General features: G+C 45.1%; 1 protein-coding gene across 1 annotated transcript in view; it reads right to left on the bottom strand.

Annotated features, from left to right (window-relative positions):
- Positions 1–14,934: 14,934 nt before the first annotated feature.
- LOC134927916 (leukocyte elastase inhibitor-like) overlaps positions 14,935–25,778 on the bottom strand; it is a 131,575-nt gene continuing 120,731 nt past the window's right edge. Inside the window, exon 8 of the mRNA XM_063923034.1 lies at positions 14,935–15,495. Within this exon, the coding sequence (XP_063779104.1) occupies positions 15,097–15,495 (399 nt within the window). The 3' untranslated portion in view covers positions 14,935–15,096. The remainder of the gene's footprint in view (positions 15,496–25,778) is intronic.

Genomic DNA, 25,778 nt, shown 5'->3' with positions numbered 1-25,778 from the left:
GCTCACTCTGCCCCCTCCAAGATGGCCACCGGCACCGGACGCACACAGCTTCCTCGCGGTTCCGTTCAGCGCTCGGCTCCCGGCTCCAGGGGCCCGTGCGCGCCTCCTCTGGCTGTCGGTAAGGGTCCACGGGGGAAGGAGGGAGAGCGTGGGCAGCTATGGTCGCTTCAATCTGCTTCTTCCGCAGGTCCACGTCGCCCGGCCGGAATGGGTGCAAAAATTTAGGTCCCGGCTTCTACATAGGGGGGAAGGCCGCAACCTGCAGGAACAGGAAAAACCTGTTCCCCGGCTCTGCAGCTCTTCCACACCGATAGCCCTGCCTCAGGGACAATATAAGAGGGCTCCAGGAGCAGATCAAATACAGGTAGCTCAGTTATAATAAAGTAAATGGGAGGCTTTTTCCAGGAGCTCTCCAGGGACACTCCTGCTCAGTCAGGCTGCAAGCCACTCCCCTATTGAGACATTTCTTATACTATCGTAATAAAGATCCCAGCTCCCTACGATTTATTGGATTAGAACATATTACACCTACATGTAGAGGGGGAGATAGGTATACTCGATTATGCCGACAGGAAATTTTTTGGACATTTCAGTTGAACTCTCTGTACCCAAGTGGCCTCAATGAGGCACTAGAATTAAATACAGTATTATAACCTTCTCTAATATGAATGTTTAATATAGACATGTTATTATTAAAAACTTACTGGTTTATATTAATAGATGAGGCTACATTCTGTTAAATGGCCACAAGAGGTCAGTAAGGAGTCTTTTAAATTAGTTTGTTTAAACCTTCCCTTTCTATCTATTTGAATGTTATAGGAATAGCTCTATATATAATTCTCAATACAAATTATGGTTCCCACTCATTGTCACTCCTTGGGATTGCCCGTGTTTTCTATTTCTAATCCATATACATATGTGATAAAGTTTGTATTTATTTGGGTATATTATCGTAACACTAATTTATTACAATGGCTATCACAAATGCATTGTATCCAGGGGATATGAAACACGATCTCTACTTCTTGAGATAAAAGACTTTATCTAACTAAGGGCAAAATATGCCCTTCTACTGGCCCGATCACGTGACCGCAACTGTGTATAAACAAGGGCTTCTTGTGATCTGCGTCACTGGTAAGAGACCCGGTCACGTGACTATAGCTCTCTTATACCCCTTTCACATCGCACAAATAACCCGGTACCGACACGGCATATTGCCGTGTCGAACCGGGTCAGTGTGCGATGTGAAAGCACACTGGGCGATTTAGTGGGTCGCCTGACCCGGTAAATCAACCCGGTAAAAAAGAAGGGTTTTACCCGGGTTGATTACCGGGTCAGGTGCGGTGTGAATGGGAGCCGTGTCGATGCGACACGGTTCCCATTCACAAGATAGGGAGAGGCGGCGCTGGAGATGAGCTCATCTCCCGACGCCGCCTCCACCCCCGCCCCTGCTGCTGCTGCGGCCTCCGTTGTCATGGCAACCGACCCGGTATATTGCCGGGTCGGGAAGCCTGCAACGGAGCGCAAATGCCGGATCCCACCCGGTAAGTACACGTTTGTCTTACCGGGTAGGACCCGGCATTTGCGGTGTGAATGCAGCATTACATGCCAGAGGAGCTATGTCACTATCCGGGATCTCAGCCGAACACGTGGACGGACGCTAGGTCACGTGATCGGCGTCATATCGCAAACCAGCCTATGAGTCTCTGGTATGCGTTTCAGAGACCGGAAACACCTGTCAGCGGTCATGTGACTATTAGATATTTCCAGGAAGTGTTTCCGTTATTCTAAGATATATAATCATTAAACCACGATCCAAATAAGGTTTTTTAATACATACTCCCTTGTCTCCACTAATCATGATTAAATTGAACTGGATATAGTTTCATTTTATGTATTTTTTAAACTTTATGATGCTTGTAATGAGCTACAGCTGTAATCACTGGGCAATCAACACAGCCTTTATAAGGGGCACTCTCACAATGGACACACATACCTTGACAAAGCTGTTGACACAACGAAACGCGTTGATTTTTAAGAAGTCCTCTACTACAGATCTCACAGATATCCTGGAACACGCCTAGAAGTCCACCCTTGCGAAAACGGGGAACCCTTTGCTGTCCAAATAAGGAGTATAGGACCAAGCTTTCAATAGGACTCTGCTGTCCGGAATCAAGCAATAAAGGTCTGTGCATCTTACTCCGTAAGGACTAACAACATCTGACAAGTGGTTCATGCACCTTTGGGACTGTGGCTTTATTTCCATGGACTTTAAACAGGAGATCATGTGAGGCTTCTATATGATATTTATTCAAAACTGCTGTGTTGAGTTTGCCCCATTTGTTTTATATTGACAACTTTTAAAAGCATTTATAATTTTCTTCATATAAGTACTTATGATATGTTGCAACAATTCTTTTTTTAAATAAATTGTGTATCTTTATATCCAGTTCATAGCGCTGTATACCCTTCTTTCGCAAATTGTTTTATAAGGGGTTAACTATCCCTTAAACAGCTGCTTTAGGTCAAACATCTCAAATTGCAAGCGCCGGACCAATTACGTTGGTAATCTTCCTCTAAATCCTGCATTTGCCCTGAAGTGGGCAGTGAGTGATGATTTCATTACTGTGGTGTGCACACCCAACCCTGCCTTAGAGGGGAGAAGTATAAGTATCAAACTTTGGAGAGAGATAAAGTACAACGCAATCAGCTTTTAACTGTAATTTTTCAAACACAGCCAGTAAAATGACAGAAATTGATAGGCTTGTGCTTTTATCTCTCTCCAAGGTTTGACACATCTCCCCCTTTAGGGAGACCGCTAAATTCTTCAAGGAGTTTGGGAGATCGCCAATATTTCAAGAAGTCTTCCCGGCATTCAGGGAGAGCTGAGAAATATGAGGAATGTATGTACTGAGTCCTGTACTCCTGTTGTTACTCATAGCCTACCCCCCCCCCCCCCCCCCCCCTCCCACCCTCCCCACACACCTTTTTTTTTTAGTTGATGGGAGATTTTTTTATCCAATTCTTTAGCACTGTATGTAAAATTAAACTTCCGGGTTGAAGAGGGGGTGTCACTTTAAAAAAATAAAAAAGTCCATTCATCCAGCTACATTTAGAAGCAGCTAGGCACTTGGAGATGGGTTTCCCCATCATTAGGCCCCCTCTCATCACGGCAAATCAGGTAAAATTGGATGTTTGAGAAAGGGGTGGGGTTAAAATGATGCAAATAGCCATCATTTTAGCCCTGCTCCTTCCCCAAAGACCCAATTTTGAATGATTTGCTGTGATGAGGGTGAGGCCTAATGACGTGGAAATCTGTTCCAGTCCCCTGAAATGCCCAGATGCTTCTCCTCTCCAGGAGTATTTAAATGATTCACAGTTAAGACTGGACAAGGAGGTGGTTGTAGCTGGATGAAAGGACTTTTCCCATTGATCCCAGCATTATATCCCTATCCTGCCCGCTTCCGGGAGACGTACCCATTTTTACGGGAATGCAGGGGACTACACAAAACATTGTGCGACTCCCACAACTTCCGGGAGTACAGGCACAGTAAGTATGCTGTTAATGCTATTAATAAACTGAAACTACACAAAACAAGTACATTGTATAACAGAGTTTCAGTCCAGCATAGGGGGTAATTCAGAGTTGATCGCAGCATCAAATTTGTTAGCAGTCGGGCAAAACCATGTGCACTGCAGGAGGGGGGGGGGGGGGCAGATAACAGGATTTTAATATCTACCGGTAAATCCTTTTCTCCTAGTCCGTAGAGGATGCTGGGGTCCATTTCATGACCATGGGGTATAGACGGTTCCGCAGGAGCCATGGGCACTTTAAGACTTCTCAAGGGTGCGAACTGGCTCCTCCCTCTATGCCCCTCCTCCAGACCTCAGTTATAGGAACTGTGCCCAGGGAGACGGACATTTCGAGGAAAGGATTTACATTTATACTAACGGTGAGAATCATAGCAGCTCACACTTCAACCATGCCGCACAACATGGCATTCAACATAACACACACCAACAGGCATGAACCATTTACAGCAACATGCTGAAAACAAATGTAACACAACTTGTGTAACTAACTGAACAAAACTGCAGGTAAACTACGCACTGGGTCGGGCGCCCAGCATCCTCTACGGACTAGAAGAAAAGGATTTACCGGTAGGTATTAAAATTAGTGATGTGCACCGGACATTTTTCGGGTTTTGGTTTTGGATTCGGTTCCGCGGCCGTGTTTTGGATTCGGACGCGTTTTGGCAAAACCTCACCGAAATTTTTTTGTTGGATTCGGGTGTGTTTTGGATTCGGGTGTTTTTTAAAAAAAAAAACCCCTAAAAAACAGCTTAAATCATAGAATTTGGGGGTCATTTTGATCCCATAGTATTATTAACCTCAATAACCATAATTTCCACTCATTTCCAGTCTATTCTGAACACCTCACACCTCACAATATTATTTTTAGTCCTAAAATTTGCACCGAGGTCGCTGGATGGCTAAGCTAAGCGACACAAGTGGCCGACACAAACACCTGGCCCATCTAGGAGTGGCACTGCTGTGTCAGGCAGGATGGCACTTCAAAAAAATAGTCCCCAAACAGCACATGATGCAAAGAAAAAAAGAGGCGCACCAAGGTCGCTGTGTGACTAAGCTAAGCGACACAAGTGGCCGACATAAACACCTGGCCCATCTAGGAGTGGCACTGCAGTGTCAGGCAGGATGGCACTTCAAAAAAATTGTCCCCAAACAGCACATGATGCAAAGAAAAATGAAAGAAAAAAGAGGTGCAAGATGGAATTGTCCTTGGGCCCTCCCACCCACCCTTATGTTGTATAAACAGGACATGCACACTTTAACGAACCCATCATTTCAGCGACAGGGTCTGCCACACGACTGTGACTGAAATTACTGGTTGGTTTGGGCCCCCACCAAAAAAAGAAGCAATCAATCTCTCCTTGCACAAACTGGCTCTACAGAGGCAAAATGTCCACCTCATCATCATCCTCCGATTCCTCACCCCTTTCACTGTGTACATCCCCCTCCTCACAGATTATTAATTCGTCCCCACTGGAATCCACCATCTCAGGTCCCTGTGTACTTTGTGGAGGCAATTGCTGCTGGTGAATGTCTCCACGGAGGAATTGATTATAATTCATTTTGATGAACATCATCTTCTCCACATTTTCTGGAAGTAACCTCGTACGCCGATTGCTGACAAGGTGAGCGGCTGCACTAAACACTCTTTCGGAGTACACACTGGAGGGAGGGCAACTTAGGTAGAATAAAGCCAGTTTGTGCAAGGGCCTCCAAATTGCCTCTTTTTCCTGCCAGTATACGTACGGACTGTCTGACGTGCCTACTTGGATGCGGTCACTCATATAATCCTCCACCATTCTTTCAATGGTGAGAGAATCATATGAAGTGACAGTAGACGACATGTCAGTAATCGTTGGCAGGTCCTTCAGTCCGGACCAGATGTCAGCACTCGCTCCAGACTGCTCTGCATCACCGCCAGCGGGTGGGCTCGGAATTCTTAGCCTTTTCCTCGCACCCCCAGTTGCGGGAGAATGTGAAGGAGGAAATGTTGACGGGTCACGTTCCGCTTGACTTGACAATTTTCTCGCCAGCAGGTCTTTGAACCTCTGCAGACTTGTGTCTGCCGGAAAGAGAGATACAACGTAGGTTTTAAATCTAGGATCGAGCGCGGTGGCCAAAATGTAGTGCTCTGATTTCAACAGATTGACCACCCGTGAATCCTGGTTAAGCGAATTAAGGGCTCCATCCACAAGTCCCACATGCCTAGCGGAATCGCACTGTTTTAGCTCCTCCTTCAATGTCTCCAGCTTCTTCTGTGAAAGCCTGATGAGGGGAATGACCTGACTCAGGCTGGCAGTGTCTGAACTGACTTCACGTGTGGCAAGTTCAAAGGGTTGCAGAACCTTGCACAATGTTGAAATCATTCTCCACTGCGCTTGAGTCAGGTGCATTCCCCCTCCTTTGCCTATACCGTGGGCAGATGTATAGGCTTGAATGGCCTTTTGCTGCTCCTCCATCCTCTGAAGCATATAGAGGGTTGAATTCCACCTCGTTACCACCTCTTGCTTCAGATGATGGCAGGGCAGGTTCAGGACTGTTTGGTGGTGCTCCAGTCTTCTGTACGCGGTGCCTGAATGCCGAAAGTGGCCCGCAATTCTTCGGGCCACCGACAGCATCTCTTGCACGCCCCCCTGTCGTTTTTTAAATAATTCTGCACCACCAAATTCAATGTATGTGCAAAACATGGGACGTGCTGGAATTTGCCCAGACGTAATGCACGCACAATATTGCTGGCGTTGTCCGATGTCACAAATCCCCAGGAGAGTCCAATTGGGGTAAGCCATTCTGCGATGATCTTCCTCAATTTCCGTAAGAGGTTGTCAGCTGTGTGCCTCTTCTGGAAAGCGGTGATACAAAGCGTAGCCTGCCTAGGAACGAGTTGGCGTTTGCGAGATGCTGCTACTGGTGCCGCCGCTGCTGTTCTTGCTGCGGGAGGCAATACATCTGCCCAGTGGGCTGTCACAGTCATATAGTCCTGAGTCTGCCCTGCTCCACTTGTCCACATGTCCGTGGTTAAGTGGACACTGGGTACAACTGCATTTTTTAGGACACTGGTGAGTCTTTTTCTGAGGTCTGTGTACATTTTCGGTATCGCCTGCCTAGAGAAATGGAACCTAGATGGTATTTGGTACCGGGGACACAGTACCTCAATCAAGTCTCTAGTTGCCTCTGAATTAACGGTGGATACCGGAACCACGTTTCTCACCGCCCAGGCTGCCAAGGCCTGAGTTATCTGCTTTGCAGCAGGATGACTGCTGTGATATTTCATCTTCCTCGAAAAGGACTGTTGGACAGTCAATTGCTTACTGGAAGTAGTACAAGTGGTCTTCCGACTTCCCCTCTGGGATGACGATCGACTCCCAGCAGCTACAACAGCAGCGCCAGCAGCAGTAGGCGTTACACTCAAGGATGCATCGGAGGAATCCCAGGCAGGAGAGGACTCGTCAGACTTGCCAGTGACATGGCCTGCAGGATTATTGGCTTTCCTGGGTAAGGAGGAAATTGACACTGAGGGAGTTGGTGGTGTGGTTTGCAGGAGCTTGGTTACAAGAGGAAGGGATTTAGTGGTCAGTGGACTGCTTCCGCTGTCACCCAAAGTTTTTGAACTTGTCACTGACTTATGATGAATGCGCTGCAGGTGACGTATAAGGGAGGATGTTCCGAGGTGGTTAACGTCCTTACCCCTACTTATTACAGCTTGACAAAGGCAACACACGGCTTGACACCTGTTGTCTGCATTTGTGTTGAAATAATTCCACACCGAAGAGCTGATTTTTTTTGTATTTTGACCAGGCATGTCAATGGCCATATTCGTCCCACGGACAACAGGTGTCTCCCCGGGTGCCTGACTTAAACAAACCACCTCACCATCAGAATCCTCCTTGTCAATTTCCTCCCCAGCGCCAGCAACACCCATATCCTCATCCTGGTGTACTTCAACAGTGACATCTTCAATTTGACTATCAGGAACTGGACTGCGGGTGCTCCTTCCAGCACTTGCAGGGGACGTGCAAATGGTGGAAGGCGCAAGCTCTTCCCGTCCAGTGTTGGGAAGGTCAGGCATCGCAACCGACACAACTGGACTCTCCTTGGGTATTTGTGATTTAGAAGAACGCACAGTTCTTTGCTGTGCTTTTGCCAGCTTAAGTCTTTTCTTTTTTCTAGCGAGAGGATGAGTGCTTCCATCCTCATGTGAAGCTGAACCACTAGCCATGAACATAGGCCAGGACCTCAGCCGTTCCTTGCCACTCTGTGTCGTTAATGGCATATTGGCAAGTTTACGCTTCTCCTCAGACGCTTTTCATTTTGATTTTTGGGTCATTTTACTGAACTTTTGTTTTTTGGATTTTACATGCTCTCTACTATGACATTGGGCATTGGCCTTGGCAGACGACGTTGATGGCATTTCATCGTCTCGGCCATGACTACTGGCAGCAGCTTCAGCACGAGGTGGAAGTGGATCTTGATCTTTCCCTATTTTAACCTCCACATTTTTGTTCTCCATTTTTTAATGTGTGGAATTATATGCCAGTATCAATAGCAATGGCCTACTACTATATATACTGCGCACAACTAAAATGCACCACAGGTATAGAATGTAGATGGATAGTATACTTAATGACGACACAGAAGTAGGTACAGCAGTTGCCTTCCGTACCGTACACTGTATACATACACATACACATAGTATACTGGTGGTCAGTGTCAGCAAACTGCAAAACTAAAATGCACCACAGGTATAGAATGTAGATGGATAGTATACTTAATGACGACACAGAGGTAGGTACAGCAGTGGCCTTCCGTACCGTACTGCTATATATAGTATACTGGTGGTCACTGTGTCAGCAAACTGCAAAACTAAAATGCACCACAGGTATAGAATGTAGATGGATAGTATACTTAATGACGACACAGAGGTAGGTACAGCAGTGGCCTTCCGTACTGTACTGCTATATATAGTATACTGGTGGTCACTGTGTCAGCAAACTGCAAAACTAAAATGCACCACAGGTATAGAATGTATACAATTAAGCAATAGTGCACAATCAAGTTCAACAATAACGGAGAGGACGCCAGCCACGTCCTCTCCCTAACATTTCCAATGCACGAGTGAAAATGGCGGCGACGCGCGGCTGCTTATATAGAATCCGAATCTCGCGAGAATCCGACAGCGGGATGATGACGTATGGGCGCGCTCGGGTTAACCGAGCCATACGGGAGAATCCGAGTATGGCTCAGACCCGTGTAAAAAGGGTGAAGTTCGGGGGGGTTCGGTTTCCGAGAAACCGAACCCGCTCATCACTAATTAAAATCCTGTTTTCTCATACGTCCTAGAGGATGCTGGGGTCCACTTCATGACCATGGGGTTTATACCAAAGCTCCAGTACGGACGGGAGAGTGCGGATGACCCTGCAGCACCGATTGACCAAACTTGAGGTCCCCATCAACCAATGTGTCAAACTTATAAAATTTAGCAAAAGTGTATGACCCTGACCAAGTAGCTGCTTGGCAAAATTGTAATGCCGATACCCCCCCGGGCAGCCGCCCAGGACGACCCCACCTTCCTAGTAGAACGGGCCTTCACCGACTTCGGCAATGGCAAACCAGCCGAAGAATGAGCGTGCTGAATCGTACCTCTGATCCAGCGCGCAATGGTCTGCTTGGAAGCAGGACACCGAATCTTGTTGGAAGCATACAGGCCTCTGTTTTCCGTATCCGAGCTGTTCTAGCGACATAAATCTTCAAAGCCCTAACCACATCTAGAGACTTTGACTCAGTGAACGTGTCAGTAGCCACTGGCACCACAATAGGTTGGTTTATGTGAAAAGATGAAACCACCTTCGGAAGAAAATCTTGGCGAGTTCTCAACTCCGCCCTATCTTCATGGAAGATCAGGTAAGGGCTCTTGTGAGACAAGGCCCCCAACTCAGACACCCGCCTTGCGGATGCCAAGGCTAAAAGCATCACCTCTTTCCAAGTGAGAAACTTCAACTCTATCTCCTGTAGAGGTTCAAACCAACTCGATTGAAGGAACAGCAACATCACATTATGGTCCCATGGTGCCACTGGAGGCACAAATGGAGGCTGGATGTGCAAAACCCCTTTCACGAAGGTCTGAACTTCTGGAAGAGAAGCCAATTGTTTTTGAAAGAAAACTGATAAGGCCGAAATCTGGACCTTGATTGACCCCAATCTAAGGCCCACATCCACACCAGCTTGCAGAAAATGGAGAAAACGTCCCAACTCAAACTCTTCCTTAGGAGCCTTCTTGGATTCACAACAAGACACATATTTTCTCCAAATACGGTGGTAATGTTTAGACGTTACTCCTTTCCTGGCCTGAATAAGAGTGGGGATGACTTCCTTGGGAATACAATTTCGGGCTAGGATCCGACTCTCAACAGCCATGCCGTCAAACGTAGCCACGGTAAGTCTTGATACACAAACGGCCCCTGCTGTAGTAGGTCCTCTCGAGGCAGAAGAGGCCGAGGATCTTCTATGAGCAACTCCTAAAGATCTGGAAACCAAGCCCTCCTTGGCCAGTCTGTGGCAATGACGATTGCTCAAACTCTTGTTCTTCTTATTATTTTGAGAACTTTTTGAATCAGTGGAAGTGGAGGGAAAACATATACCAACCGAAACACCCACTGGGTCACCAGTGCATCCACTGCTATTGCTTGAGGGTCTCTCGACCTGGAACAATATCTCTGAAGCTTCTTGTTTAGACGAGATGCCATCATGTCTACTTGAGGAACTCCCCAAAGACTTGTCACCTCTGCAAAGACTTCTTGGTGAAGGCCATACTCTCCTGGATGGAGATTGTGTCTGCTGAGGAAGTCTGCTTCCCAGTTGTCCACTCCCGGAATGAAAATTGCTGACAGAGCTCTAACATGTCTTTCTGCCCAGAGGAGAATCCTTGTCACCTCTGCCATTGCCGATCTGCTTTTCATTCCGCCTTGCCTGTTTATGTACGCGACTGCTGTTACATTGTCCGACTGGATCTGCATGGGATGATCTTGAAGAAGTTGTACCGCTTGTAGAAGGCCGTTGTAAATGGCTCTCAATTCCAGAATGTTTATGTGAAGACAGGCTTCCTGACTTGACCATTTTCCTTGGAAGCTTTCCCCCTGTGTGACAGCTCCCCAGCCTCGGAGACTTGCATCCATGGTTATTAGGACGCAGTCGTGAATCCCAAACCTGCGTCACTCTAGTAGGTGAGAACTGTGTAGCCACCACAGGAGCGAAATCCTGGCTTTGGGGGACAGGATTATTTTCCGGTGCATGTGTAGGTGGGATCCGGACCACTTGTCCAACAGGTGCCACTGGAATACTCTGGCATGTAATCGGCCAAACTGTATGGCCTCATAGGCCGCTACCATTTTCCCCAACAACCGAATGCATTGATGGATCGACACGCTTGTTGGTTTCAATATTTGTTTGACCATTTTCTGGATTTCCAGAGCCTTTTCCACTGGAAGAAATACTCTCCGTACTTCTGTGTCCAGAATCATCCCTAAAAAGGACAATCTTGTCGTCGGTTCCAACTGCGACTTTGGAAAATTCATGATCCAACCGTGTTGTTGGAGTATTGACAGGGAGAGTGCGATGTTCTGCACCAACTGTTCCCTGGATCTCGCTTTTATCAGGAGATCGTCCAGATAAGGAATTATATTGACTCCTATTTGACGAAGGAGGACCATCATCTCCGCCATCACCTTGGTGAATACCCTCGGTTCCGTGGAGAGTCCGAACGGCAACGTCTGGAACTGGTAATGGCAATCCTGTACTGCGAATCTCAGATAAGCTTGGTGAGGAGGATAAATGGTAACATGCAAGTAAGCATCCTTTATGGCTACTGACACCATGAAGTACCCCTCCTCCAGACTGGAAATCACTACCCTCAGGGTAGAGATTCAGATTTTCCAGATTTAAAATCGGTCTGACCAAGCCATCTGGCTTTGGAACTACGAAGAGGCTTGAATTAAAACCTTCTCCTTGCTGTGACAAGGGTACCAGGACAATGACCTGATCCTGATATAGTTTTTGAATTGCCGTTTTTAATGCCTCTCTTCCTGGAAGAGAAGCTGACAAAGTCGATCTGAAAAATCGGCATGGGGGGACGTCTTGAAACTCGTGGTACACTATTTGTAAGACCCATTGGTCCAGGCCAGATTGAATCCAGATTTGGCTGAAAAGTTTCAGACGTGCTCCCATCCGAGCGGACTCCCGCAAGGGAGCCCCACCGTCATGCTGCAGATTTGGCAGGAGCAGGGGTTGACTTCTGCTCCTGGGATCCTGGAGACGCTGCAGACTTCTTTCCTTTTCCCCTTCCTCTAACTGCAAAGAAGGAGGAACCTTTTCGTATCTGTTGGGCCGAAAGGACTGCATGTGAGAGTGATGTATCTTTTTTGCTGGTGCAGGAGCAGAAGGCAAGAATGTCGACTTACCTGCGGTAGCCGCCGAGACTAACACATCCAGCCCATCACCAAACAAGGCCTCACCTTTATACGGTAGAGCCTCCATATTTCTTTTGGAATCTGCAACAGCATTCCACTGGCGAATCCACAATGCCCTCCACGCCGATACCTCCATGGTAGCGGTTCTTGATCCCAAGAGACCAATATAGTTCATGGTTTCTAGTACGTACGCAGCAGCGTCTTTGATATGACCTAACGTTAGGAGTATCTCGTCTCCATCTATTGTGTCAATGTCTAATGATAAGTTTTCTGACCACTTTTCAATAGCACTACTCACCCATGCACAGACAATGGTAGGCCTGAGTAGTGTCCCATTGGCCACATCAATAGATCACCTCACTTACTTGCGGTCTGTCGGCTCCTTAAGTGACGCCATTCCAGGTGCAGGGAGAAACACCTTTTCTCTTTTATGACAGGGCCCTGTCTAAAATGCGGGGTGACTCCCACCTTTTGGAAAAAGGTAAGCTGCCTGAATTCCTTTTGGGATTCTGAAATTTATTTTCAGGTTAAATCAGACTCCCTCCAAGAGACTGTTCAACTCCTGAGGTGGAGGGAAAATTACATTACTTGTTTACTAAAGTAAACCCTCTCCTTGTGGTAAAAGAGGGGGCTTCGTAACTTCTAACACCTCCTATATAGCTAAAACATGTTTTAAATGCTTTTTGCTAACTTAGGACCTATTCCCCTGGAATCACTAGTGTCGACACAGGAATCAGAGTCCATGTCGGTATCAGTTTGTACTACTTGTGCAAATTTGTATGTGACCCAGAGGGGTCCTGTGGATGAAAGGCAGAACTATTAAAAATCACATCTTCAACAGATTTTATTCAGTTTTCTGTATGAGATTCAGTAGTGATTCACACTATCATGTAAACTTTCACCCAGTCAGGCTCTTGGTGTCATATTACACCTCTGTGTCTCTAACATGTCTCCCACAGAGGAAGAGTTCACTGCCTCAGACATGTCACATGCACAACCACAGACACTCCGGGATTTATAGGGGACAGACCCACAGTAAAAATCTGTCAGAGGGACACAGAAAGGATTTGCCAGTTCACAACCCAGCGCCAGTAACACAATGTCTGTGAACACAAAATGCCCACTGACATGCAGCGCATTTATAATGCTAATCACACAATTATATGGGATGCGGTCAAGATGCCGCCGGCCAGAATCCCGGCGGTCGAAATACCGACGCCGGAATCCCGACCGCCATAATCCCGACCGCCATAATCCCGACATATTCTCCCTCCGTGGGTGTCCACGACACCCATAGAGGGAGAATATAATAGTGTGCCGAGCGTAGCGAGGCACCATGCCCGCAGCGTGGCGAGCGTAGCAAGTTCCGCTCGCCACCCCTGTCGGGATTGTGTGGTCGGGATTCTGGCGTCGGTATTTCGACCACTGGGATTCCGGTCGGCGGCATTTAGTACTGATCCCAATACTATAGCACCCAATTCACTGTGGCCCCCCTGTTTTGCACCCTGATACTTGTTCAGTAGTAGAGGAGGACCAGCGTTATCTCTGCAACCTGAGGAGAGAGAGAAAATGGCGCTGAGCAGTATGTGTGGGCAACATGGCGCGCTGCGCTCCCGCCAGCCGCACGGTACCTTTAGCCGTCAATTTCTCGATTGAAGATCTGTCTTCTAACACTCACCTGTCTTCTAACTTCTGGCTCTGTAAGGGGGTGACGGCGTGCTGTTGGAGTGAGCATCTAGGCACGGCTAGCGTTCAGTTCCCTTCAGGAGCTAATGGTGTCCTGTCAGCCAGAAGCAGAGCCATGAAACTCTTGACTTTAGGAAGTTGATTCCGACGTCTGCCCCCTCAGTCCCACGATGCAGGGAGACTGTTGCCAGCAGTTCTCCCTGAAAATAAAAAACCTAATATAAGTCTGTTCAGGGAAACTCAGTAGAGCCCCTCTGGAGTGCATCAAGTCTGCCTGGACACATTTCTAAAACTGAGGTCTGGAGGAGGGGCATAGAGGGAGGAGCCAGTTCACACCCTTGAAAAGTCTTAAAGTGCCCATGGCTCCTGCGGAACCGTCTATACCCCATGGTCATGATATGCACCCCAGCATCCTCTAGGACGTATGAGAATTAACATTTGCAGAGAGAGTTTGATTTGGGTGGGTTATTTTGTTTCTGTGCAGGGTAAATAATGGGTCCTTTATTTTTACACTGCTATTTAGATTACACCCCACCCAAATCTAACTCTCTGCACATGTTATATCTGCCCCCCTGCAGTGCACATGGTTTTGCCCAACTGCTAACAAATTTGCTGACATTCCGACCTGATTGCACGGTGTGCTTCTTCGTAGCCGTGCGATCGGGTAAGAACTGCGCATGTGCGGCGGCCGCATTGCGCAGACGCGTCGTTGCCCGGCGATGGCCGTCGCCATGCAGCAACACTGCTAGCGAAGAAAGTGGTCGCAGCGGCGACCGCAAGAAGATTGACAGGAGGAAGGCGGATCCAGTGTCAACTCACCGTTTTCGGGGAGTGGTGAGTCCAACGCAGGCGTGACCAGGCTTTTGGAGGGCGTATGTCTGACGTCAATTCCAGGACCGGCATCACTGGATCGATCGCACAGGGTAAGTAACTCTGACCCTGGTCTTCTTTTACAGGAAACTTTTTTAGCATATGCAGAAATACACTCCCCCATAGGCGGCGTCTAGTTGATCGCACGGGCAGCAAAAAGTTGCTACATGCGATCAACTCGGAATGACCCCTATGGTCCCTACAGATTTTTTTATAACAGTAAATAAAGAAAGCATAATGGTTAAAGCACTACATCTTTTTAAGTATATGGTACTTCAAATTGTATTTAGTGCCCATTATGTTTATGCATTATGGACTTTTTCACAAATTAGCAGGAAAGGGTATGTATTTTTATTAAAAGAACAGCGTGTTAATAGTAAAAAGTATATACTTAAGCACAAAGTAATAATAACAAAAATATGGTGCCAGAATAATGATATAGTGGTAGAATAGTAGTGATCTTTGCTGTTGTTCTCTATGTTGAAATATTCTATGGGGATACATATTTTCCCATAAACAGAAGGGTGTTTGACTTATTATGCTTCATCATAATAATGAAAGGGTGATCTGCATTAAATTTCACCGCTTTGGTAGACCGTTTAGCGGTTATTACACCAGCAGTAGCTGCTGCAGCTTCTGTTCCTTCTTCATTAATTTCCACAAAGGCTTTGTGAAGAATGTGTGACAAATAGAGTTTTTCTGTGTCTGACATCCCTTTGAGATCTGCTTTATCTGCATTAAAAAGGTCAGCCATCCCCATTTTGATCAGGGGTGTCTTCAAGTCATAGTTCTCCTCAAGATGAATGCGTGGAAATTCTATCTCCACCTTCGTTTTCTCCATTGCTTCGATCCACTCACTCAGCTTTTCATAGTTGATCACTGCTTCTAGCTATTTATATAAAAAAAAGAAAAGAAAAAGAAATAAAGAATATATATATATATATATATATATATATACATACACACACACACACACACACACACACACACACACACACACAAAACGTAGTGTCCGCACTCCATACAGCTTCAATCAACAGCGGGGTGCTCCAATAGAGATCAAAGATCCATCCATATAAAATTTATTTAAATTGCGCACTCACCATTTGAAGAATAAAAGTTCTTTAGACAACTGTGCATCCTTGAAGCAGCTCAGCCAAAAGTTGAGCTGCTTCAAGGATGCATAGCTGTCTGTCCTGAGGAAGGTCCCTAGTGGACCGATACATCGACATTTGCACATATGCACTTTCCGCTATGTTTTTTGTGAGTATATTGCCTATCAAATAAAGAAGTTTTAATCTTCAAATGGTGAGTGTGCAATTTAAATAAAATGTATATATATATACACACACACACACACACACACACACACACACACACACACACACACACACACACTTGTATGAATTTATCCTACGAAACTGGATTTTAAAATTCACCCTGCCCTATCTAATATTGTGGAACATCATGGTGTGCTTAGATAAGCAGCAAAACAATTATAATAAATAATTATACTATAATAATTATAATAGAACAAAACAATGCAAAAATATTATATAAAAGTTATGATTTCCAGGCATGTTGGTAAATGTGGTTGGGAGATAACTTTCTTCCAACTAAATTATTAGGCCCCAGGGAAATCAGCACATATCTGGCCAGTACTTCTGGGGGCCAAACAGTCAGGTTCTTTACAACTTGAACCAGGTGTGAGGACAAATTGGACAGTGAGAACCAAGAGACACAATGAAAGCACATGTGGCCTGATTAAGCTACGTAGGCCTGATTTAGTGTTGCATGTCGTGTCGGTCCATTTGCATGACGTACAGAGGACTCTTGGTGTAAAAGGATTTGGTAATGTTACTTAGGGCTTTGTAATTTTTCGGGTGTTATAATAACTTTAGTGGCAAGCGGCATGTTTAAAGCTTTAACACCCACACTGTTACACTGCTCTAAGTAGCATAACACCTGTGTCAGGATCCTACTCACTTGAGTATTCACATAGTGATTGTTCACCTCCTGACTGCATCCCAGTGCAAAATTATTGCAGACCCTCCAACATGACCCGCCCCACTAGGTACAAAATGCTCTGTTTCAGGACTTCCCTCTTAATTTATGATTTCCATCACCTGTGTTGAACTAGTTAAATGATAAGAAAGCTGTTTCTTCACAGGTGATGGCAATAATAAATTAAGAGGGAAGTCCAGAAACAGAGCATTTTGTACCTAGTGGGGCGGGTCATGTTGGAGGCAGTAGCGGATCTTGCCACGGGCAAGCAGGACTTTTGCCCGGGGCGCCGCACCATGGCAAGATCTGCTGCTGCTGTGGTGCCCCCCGCTGCCGCGGCCCACTGTCCGTTGTGAAGGGAAACTAGACGCTACGCGTCTAGTTTCCCTTCCTGGAGAGGACCTTCACTGTAATGATGTGCGGTGCGCGTTGACGTCATCGCGCATCGCACAGTAAAGGTCCTCTCCACGAAGGGAACTAGACGCTTAGCGTCTAGTTTACCTTCGTGGAGAGGACCTTTGCTGTGCGGTGCGTGATGACGTCATCGCGCACTGCACATCCTACAACAGTACAGGGGGCGTAACTGACCACGCCCCCTGTATGACGCCACACCCCCTAATGCCGCCCGGGGCGCCAGAATCCCCGGAACCGGCCCTGGTTGGAGGGTAAGTTATGGTGTGGCACATATTTTCACTTGCAGCCCCTTGCACTTGTAGAGGTACTGTAGATCAGGGGTGCTAACTAGAGATGTGCGGCTGGCACTTTTCGTGTTTTTTTTTGGTTCTAATTCCACTTTCGTGTTTTGGTTTTGGCTTGGTTTTGCCAAAACCACCCTTTCGTGTTGTGGTTTTGTATCTGGATGATTTAAAAAAAAAACACAAAAATGGCTAAAATCACAGAATTTCGGGTAATTTTGATCCTACTGTATTATTAACCTCAATAACATTAATTTCCACTCATTTCCAGTCTATACTGAACACCTCACACCTCACAATATTGTTTTTAGGCCAAAAGGTTGCACTGAGGTGGCTGTATGACTAAGCTAAACGACACAAGTGTGCGGCACAAACACCTGGGCCCATCTAGGAGTGGCACTGCAGTGGCAGACAGGAGGACAGATATAAAAAAAATCCCCAAACAGCACATGATGCAAAGAAGAAAAAGAGGTGCACAGAGGTTGCTGTATGACTAAGCTAAGTGACACAACCACCTGGCCCATCTAGTAGTGTCACGCAGTGGCTGAATGTCAAAAGTGGGCAACAATTGTTCGGTCCACTGACAGCATCTCCTGCACGCCCCTGTCATTTTTCAAAAATTCTGCAATTGGTGGACTTATACGGCAGTACCCCAGGACTAATACAGCAGTACCCCTGGACTCAAACGGGGGTGTCAGACAGGATGGCACTTTTCAAACACTAGGCCCCAAACAGCACCTCATGCAAAGATGTCGAAGAGGTGCAGTGAGGTAGCTGTGTGACTAAGCCAAGCGACACAAACAATTACCACTGGAATTATACGTCCAAATCACTGTAATTATATGTCCAAATCACTGGAATTCAATGGCAAAATCACAGGAACTATACGTCCAAATCACTGGAATTAAATGGCAAAATCACTGGAATTATACTGTAAAATCACTGGAATTATACTTCAAAAACACTGGAATTAAATGGCAAAATCACTGGAATTATGCGTCCAAATCACTGGAATTATACGTCCAAATCACTGGAATTAAATGGCAAAATCACTGGAATTATGCGTCCAAATCACTGGAATTATACTGTAAAATCACTGGAATTATACTTCAAAAACACTGGAATTAAATGGCAAAATCACTGGAATTATGCGTCCAAATCACCGGAATTATACGTCCAAATCACTGGAATTAAATGGCAAAATCACTGGAATTATGCGTCCAAATCACTGGAATTATACGTCCAAATCACTGGAATTAATTGGTAAAATGGAGGTTGAGGGCTTCCATCTTCATGTGAAGCCGGACCACTAGTCATGAACATAGGCCAGGGCCTTAGCCATTCCTTGCCACTCCGTGTCGTAAATGGCATATTGGCAAGTTTACGTTTCTCCTCAGACGATTTAAATTTCTTTTTTTGGGTCTTTTTACTGAACTTTGGATTTTTGGATTTTACATGCCCTCTACTATCACATTGGGCATCGGCCTTGGCAGACAACGTTGATGGCATTTCATTGTCTATGTCATGACTAGTAGCAGCAGCTTCAGCACTAGGAGGAAGTGGTTCTTGATCTTTCCCTATTTTATCCTCCAAATTTTTGTTCTCCATTATTTTTCCAGAGTTATATAACACAATATGCGGCATAGGACAGTGTACCCCTACACCTCACAGGGCAAACCCTGTAAAAATTATTTGGATTAAATACTACTAACCCCTTTTATTTGGAGTAAATAATATACAGCACAGGACAGAACCACTGAACTTGTATTTCAGCACCACTGGACTGATGCAGGACAACACAACAGCACCACTGCAATGGACTGGATTTATACAGCAGCACTGGACATATGGCAGCAGAGGACACCACCACTGTGAATGGTCACTGGACTGACTGATGCACAGGGCACTACCACTGGTCTGATGCAGGACAACACAGCAACACTATAAGGGACTTATTATTATACAGCAGCACTGGACATATGGCAGCAGAGTATACCACTGTGACTGCCTGGTCACTGGAATGACTGATGGCTGATGCACAGGACACTACCACTCGTCTGATGCAGGACCACACAGCAACGCTGTAAGGGACTTGTTGTTGTTATTATTATTATTATTATACGGCAGCAGTGGACATATGGCTGCAGAGTATACCAATGCGACTGCCTGGTCAATGGCTGATGCACAGGACACTACCACCGGACTGATGCAGCACAATACACCACCACTGAACTGATGCAGCACAAGACAGCAGCAATGGACATATGGCAGCAAGAGGACATATCCACTGTGACTGCCTGGTGGTCACTGGAATAACTGATGGCTGATGCACAGGACACTATCACTGGACTGATGCAGCACAATACACCACCACTGAACTGATGCAGCACAGCACAGCAGCAATGGACATATGGCAGCAAGAGGACACATCCACTGTGACTGCCTGGTCACTGGAATAACTGATGGCTGATGCACAGGACACTACCACTGGACTGATGCAGCACAATACACCGCCACTGAACTGATGCAGCACAACACAGCAGCAATGGACATATGGCAGCAAGAGGACACAACCACTGTGACTGGACAAATACAGCACAAGACACTGACACTGAGAGAACGGAGACACGTCCTCTCTGTACACTCTTCAATGCCGGAGTGAAAATGGCAGCAATGCGCGGCTCCTTATATGGAATCCAAACCCCGCGAAATCCGACAGTGGGATGATGACGTTTTGCCTCGTTCTGGTTTCCGAGTTAGGCGGGAAAACCCGAGCCTGACTTGGATCTGGGCTCGGAACGTGAAGTCCGGTAGGGTTCGGTTCTCTGAGAACTGAACCCACTCATCTCTAGTGCTAACATGTATGTGTTGTACAGTAAGATTGTATGGTACGGAAAAAAATAAGTATATCCCTGAGTTGCCCATGAGTTTTCACAGAAGTACACAAAAGGTGATATTAGTCGTGGTTATGTGTTCCAGGAGCTGCTCAGAAATGGAGATACCCAGCCATCTGGGATCAGATAATGCCATGTGACCTAGCGGCCGATGTATGCAACGTGCCATTGGAACAGGGTGGGAGTGATCTTAACGGTAGAACATCACAACTGCAAGCTCGAGCTGTACAGTAAAATGAGCGATGTTGCTCTACCATGACTCTGAGTGATGTCTGTAGCCTCATTATTTGGAATTTAAAATGTTATATAAAGCAGGTACAAGTTTTGGAGTTCATAGTGATTATTGTCAGATTTTTATTTTAGATGCACTTTGTAGGCTAGATTTAAGGCTGCATGTAACTTGTTGTATGCATTTCAAAATACAGACATGGAAACTGAAAACTCTTTGCTCACATTCAAACAGGATATCTTTACAGTTTACTCTAAATCAGGCTACAACTACTATAAATTGCATAAATACACCACTAACTAATTTTATTAGAACTACAAACTCCTGTCATTCTTGTAAGGAAAATGCTCACTCATGCTTTATTGTTGGGACATGAGTTGGCATTACCAGTAGTTAGGCGTGCCTAATTTATTAGAGATGTCCTTTAGTCCTACGAATTTCGTGTCCTCACAGCTCATCCATATGGAGCAAAGCCACAAACTTGGAGGAGAAGTGGTTGGCCTATCTGTGATACCTGTGAAGCTATTGGTGTCTGCTCCTCTATGTCACAATGGATTGGCAGTGTGGTACTTGGCTGTGATGTCACAGCCTAGCACCATACTCTGGATTTGATTCTGCACTGGATCTAGGTAAATTGATGTTTTACCTCTGTACATGCATCCGAAATGCACTGCGCATGCGTCCCAGTGTGTACCGAGGGAGGACGGAAATCGAAATTGCATAGAAATCTATGCAATTTTGATAGGTGTTTCTGTGTGATGACATGAGGGGGTTGACTACAAGTCGTGTTGCAGGGGGAGGTGGTTGATAGACAGTTACAAGGTCAACAGTCAAAAGGTCGACAGGGTCAAAAGGTTGACAGTTAAAAGGTTGACAGTGTCAAAAAGTCAACAGTCAAAAAGTTGACATGAAAACGGTCAACAAACATATGGGTAACATATGGGTGACTTATGGTCGACATGTTTTTTAGTTTTTTGTTTCATGTTTTTACAACTTAGCTGCATATACTATCCATGTTAAAAGTTATTACCTTTAGTAACATTTTCGTAATCTAGCCCGAAGCGTGGCGAGCGAAGGGAGCCCATGAGGGGATGCATTTCGCAAATTTGGGTGAAATATGTTTAAAAACACAAAATAACAATAAAAAATATATTTTTTTGTGTCAACCTTTTTCATGTTGACCTATTGACCCTGTCTGCATTTTGACTGCTGAGCTTTTGACCCTGTCCCCTTTGAACTGTGGACCTAATGCTGTCAACCTAATGGCTGTCGTCCTTTATAATGTCTTTCTTCTGTATCACACCCATTGCAGGTCTGTTGGTATCAGTGACTGCATCTAAAGAAGCAGTTACTCTGACACCGATGGCCTTGGAGAGTTGGGCATTCTGTGCTGTGTCCAAATCAGAATCGTCCCCTGTAGAAAGTTCCTGGCGTCTTAGGAGATCCCCTCTGTCTGAGACGATATGGCGTTGTTCAGAGGTCCGATGGGCTGACCCAGTGGCAGTTTTTACCTATAGGCTGCAGGAGTGCAGACCACCCCAGGTAAAATCTGCCACCTTAGGTCAGTGTCAGTGAAGCCAGATGCAGTCCGTGAGACTGGTTGGATCTAAAAGAATTACCCAAAATTAGTGACACCTCTACCGTAACCTCATCTGATACAATCAGCATGCAAAGAATGGTGGAGGATTATTTAAATGACAGCGTACAAATAGGCATGTCACAAAGTCTCTTTGAGTACTGGAATAAAAAAAAAGGTAATTTGGAGGCCCTTATACATTACTGAAGCTGCCCACCCTCCAGTGTATACCCAGAAAGAGTGTTTAGCACAGCCTGAATCTTGTCAGTGATCAGCATAGAAGGCTACATCCTCAAAATGTGGAAAAGATAATGTTAATCAAAATTAACTGGAAATTTCATGAGGAAGACCTTTACCGGCTAATACATCAAAGTACAGAGACTTCTGTAATGGTGGATTCCAGCGGGGATTAATTAATTTTGTGTGAGAAGGAGGTACAGTATACACAGATGAGGGTGAGGATGAGGATAATAATAATAATGGCAAAGACATCTTGCCACTGTAGAGATAATTGACAACACTGTTAGCTTAGCTGTCTTAAGCCCATTGGTAGCTTGTTTAGTGGAGGCCCAAACAAACCACTTCAGACACAAAAGTGTCAGTCTGTTGTTGAAGTGCTTGGCGTGTTAAACTGTGCATATTCTTTTTAATAACCAACATAAGGGTGTGTGGGAGGGAGAAATGGTGGAAGGAGGTTTCTCTATGAGTACAATGTCAGAAATGTCAGACTCACATATAGCTAACATGGACAACCCTAGACTCTCTTCAGGGATTTGTGAACACACCGTTTGTTTTTCAGCCTTAGGGGGAGATTGAATTGTCTGCAATAACGTGGTCCATTATCGTGTATTAACTTTTTGCACATATCACATGAAAATGCTGCTTTTTGCCAGTATACTCCTGTTTATCATGCAATCCCATTAGAAATTTGTGAAAACGGCATTTGCAAGGTAATTAGTGCAGACCCTACTGGTGTTACGTTTAGATAAAAGTGTGGAAATCTGCCTGTATCCCCCAAAGGGGCCATTATAAAAGTATTTGGAGTTCTTAAATTGTGTCAAATGTAGTTATATGCATTTTCCCAAAATAGCGAACAAATGATAGAAAGCAAGTGTTTTTCTGCAAAATAAATGCTCTACTTAAATTTGGGTTACAGAAACATGGGTGCTAGTATATATTTGGATAATTTTAAGCCACTTTAATGTAAAAAACCCCAAAAAACCAATAACTCCCACCTGCAAGCCTAAAAATACTTGTACCACGTATAAAGCACCCCCATATACCTGTCCCTTACCTTGTACACTGATAAAGCTAAATATTTATCTTATATAATACCCTTTATGAGGTCTAAGAACACTGTACGCTAACTACGTATGAAGTACCGTAAGGGTACGCACGTTGCGTAACAATCGCTTAGCCGTGGTCGAGACGCTCAAGCGTTACGTTCGCTCACGGCCAAGAGATCACTGGCAGGCACGCTATTGGCTGCCGACTACTGTAATGATTCGCTATAGCGATGCGAACGCTCGAGACCACGAGGAGATCACCAGCGGCGCAGACGCTCACAATGTTAAACCTTTATATCTAAACCATAAACAGTGTATTATGCAGCAAGCCCTTTGTGTAGTGATATGGTGTAAATGCAACACAGTATAACCTTACTAACTTAAAAGCAGCTTGAGCGTCACCGACGCTCTGAGAATACTTAACTCTATAAGAAATACACAGATACCTGGGCTTAGGGTCCAAAGCCTAATATATATATATTTTGAATGATATACTTGCAAAAGAATTAATACAAATACAAATCATACACTACAATATAACATAGACTAACTAACCAGGTAACTACACAGTAAATACAATACAATTAAGTTTAAGAGAAAAATGAGAGAAAGAGGAGAGAGAGAAAGATATGGCCCATAATAACAAGAGAGAAACAGTATGATTACGGAGAAAAACTTACGCACAAAGGAAACGATCGCATGCGCCTCTGGACATCCAGCTCCCGATTTTCAGCAATGATAACCGTTGAAGAGTGAGCTGGATGTGATCGGCCTTTCTATTTATGCCCCACACACAATGCAATTCAATGGTCCCTACAATCTCATTGTTCATTGGACACAGGAATTCCTCCTCGCATTATAACAAAAGGTCATAGGTTGATTCATACAGGTGGGCTGTGACTATTTCCAACAGCTCAGGTGGGAGGGAAACTGGGTTTCCCGCCGCATGGGTAATAAAGTGCAAATAAAGTAAATGTTCATAAACTTCTTATGTCCATAACTATTCGCACGAGCGATTGATCTGCTTCAAACTAACACCGGAATATTGCTAATTAAATATTCTTCCGATGGATACTAAACACCACTGTACTACTCCTGTCTGACCCTTTGTATCAAACAAAGAGGGATCTCTCTGTCCAGGAACATGCTATATTAACTAAACTTTCAGAATCTATCAAAGGGACCATGATCTACAAAATACATTATATGGTGAAAATATGTAACGATTGAGTCGCACGCTATGATCACATAAACTCTACCGTAAATACGCATACCGTGCGCCTGCGGGTGCCCGCGACTGTGAGTATGCGCACGTACGGGAGAGCGTACGCATGCGCAGCACGGACCTGTGTGAGGTGCAAATATGGTAGTGTGCATAGAGATATTTTTCTGACTTTGACAGTCCACCCTTTGGCAGTCAACAATAACTGCCACTTCCTGAAAACATTTCAAAAAGAGAAAAATATATGTTAGGGGTTAATACATTTACATGGTTGGGTAAGGGAGGAGAGAGGAGAAGGTGTGAAGAGGGTATGACCTAGTGGGATAGCAGAAGCATGTGTGTATGAGTCCATGTTTGGGGGTCATGTTATCATCGTGCCGTACGTGTTTTAAATCAAGCATCGAGGTATTGCGAAGTATACATTTGAATTCCTTCTTATCCCGCGGTACGGGTCTGTGGATGGGCTGTCAAACTTTACCGAGCTCTTTTCGGCTTTGGTTGTAACAAAATGGGGGAGCACATTTTAGTTGATGATACATGAATGGGGGAGATATGTGATTGCTGATATCTGTGCCTGTATTCCCTATCGACTATGTGTGTCATTACCTGAGGGTTGTAGAAATGAAGAAAAGACATAATTACGGTAAATGCGGTGGTATTCTATGTCAGGTAAATGTACATTCGTCGATTGAGGTCTTGTTTGGTGTCTGTTGATTGCAGTCTTCTTTGTGCTTTTGCTCATAAGGTGCGAGCAAAAGCTGTCAATGTCCATAGATTTACAAAAGTGTTGGGCTAGCGTAATTTTAAAATTTTCTAGGGAAACTGGGGATCCATGGCATAGTTCATCAAATCTGTGTATAAGGTTGTCAAAACTTCTTCTTTTAATCCATCTGTTGTCTGTATATCGGCTCATCAAATTCCTCGTCCAAGTGGGTCTTTTTACCTTGGAGGAAACGGAAAAACAGGTGAAAGAAACGGACCGTAGAAATCGCATTTTCATCACATCATTGTTTCTACATTTGGGTCATAAATCAAGTCCATTGGAATTACAGTTTCCTCACTCCTCAAACTCATTACCCTTGTACGTCGATTGCACCTCATTAAAGCCTGACCGCATCTAAATATCAAACCAATTGATATGACAACACCTAAGATACATAGGAGAAACTTCCCAACATCCATTATAACTCCTTGAGCCCATTCTCCTAAACCGGAGAACCAATTTCGCGGGTTCAACCATGACACCCAACCAGTCAGCTCATTACT

The sequence above is a fragment of the Pseudophryne corroboree genome, chromosome 5 (genome assembly GCF_028390025.1).
Source record: "Pseudophryne corroboree isolate aPseCor3 chromosome 5, aPseCor3.hap2, whole genome shotgun sequence".
NCBI classification, from domain to species: Eukaryota; Metazoa; Chordata; class Amphibia; order Anura; family Myobatrachidae; genus Pseudophryne; species Pseudophryne corroboree.
Note: the sequence above shows the minus strand (reverse complement) of the source record. Positions and strands in the feature narration are given on the sequence as shown.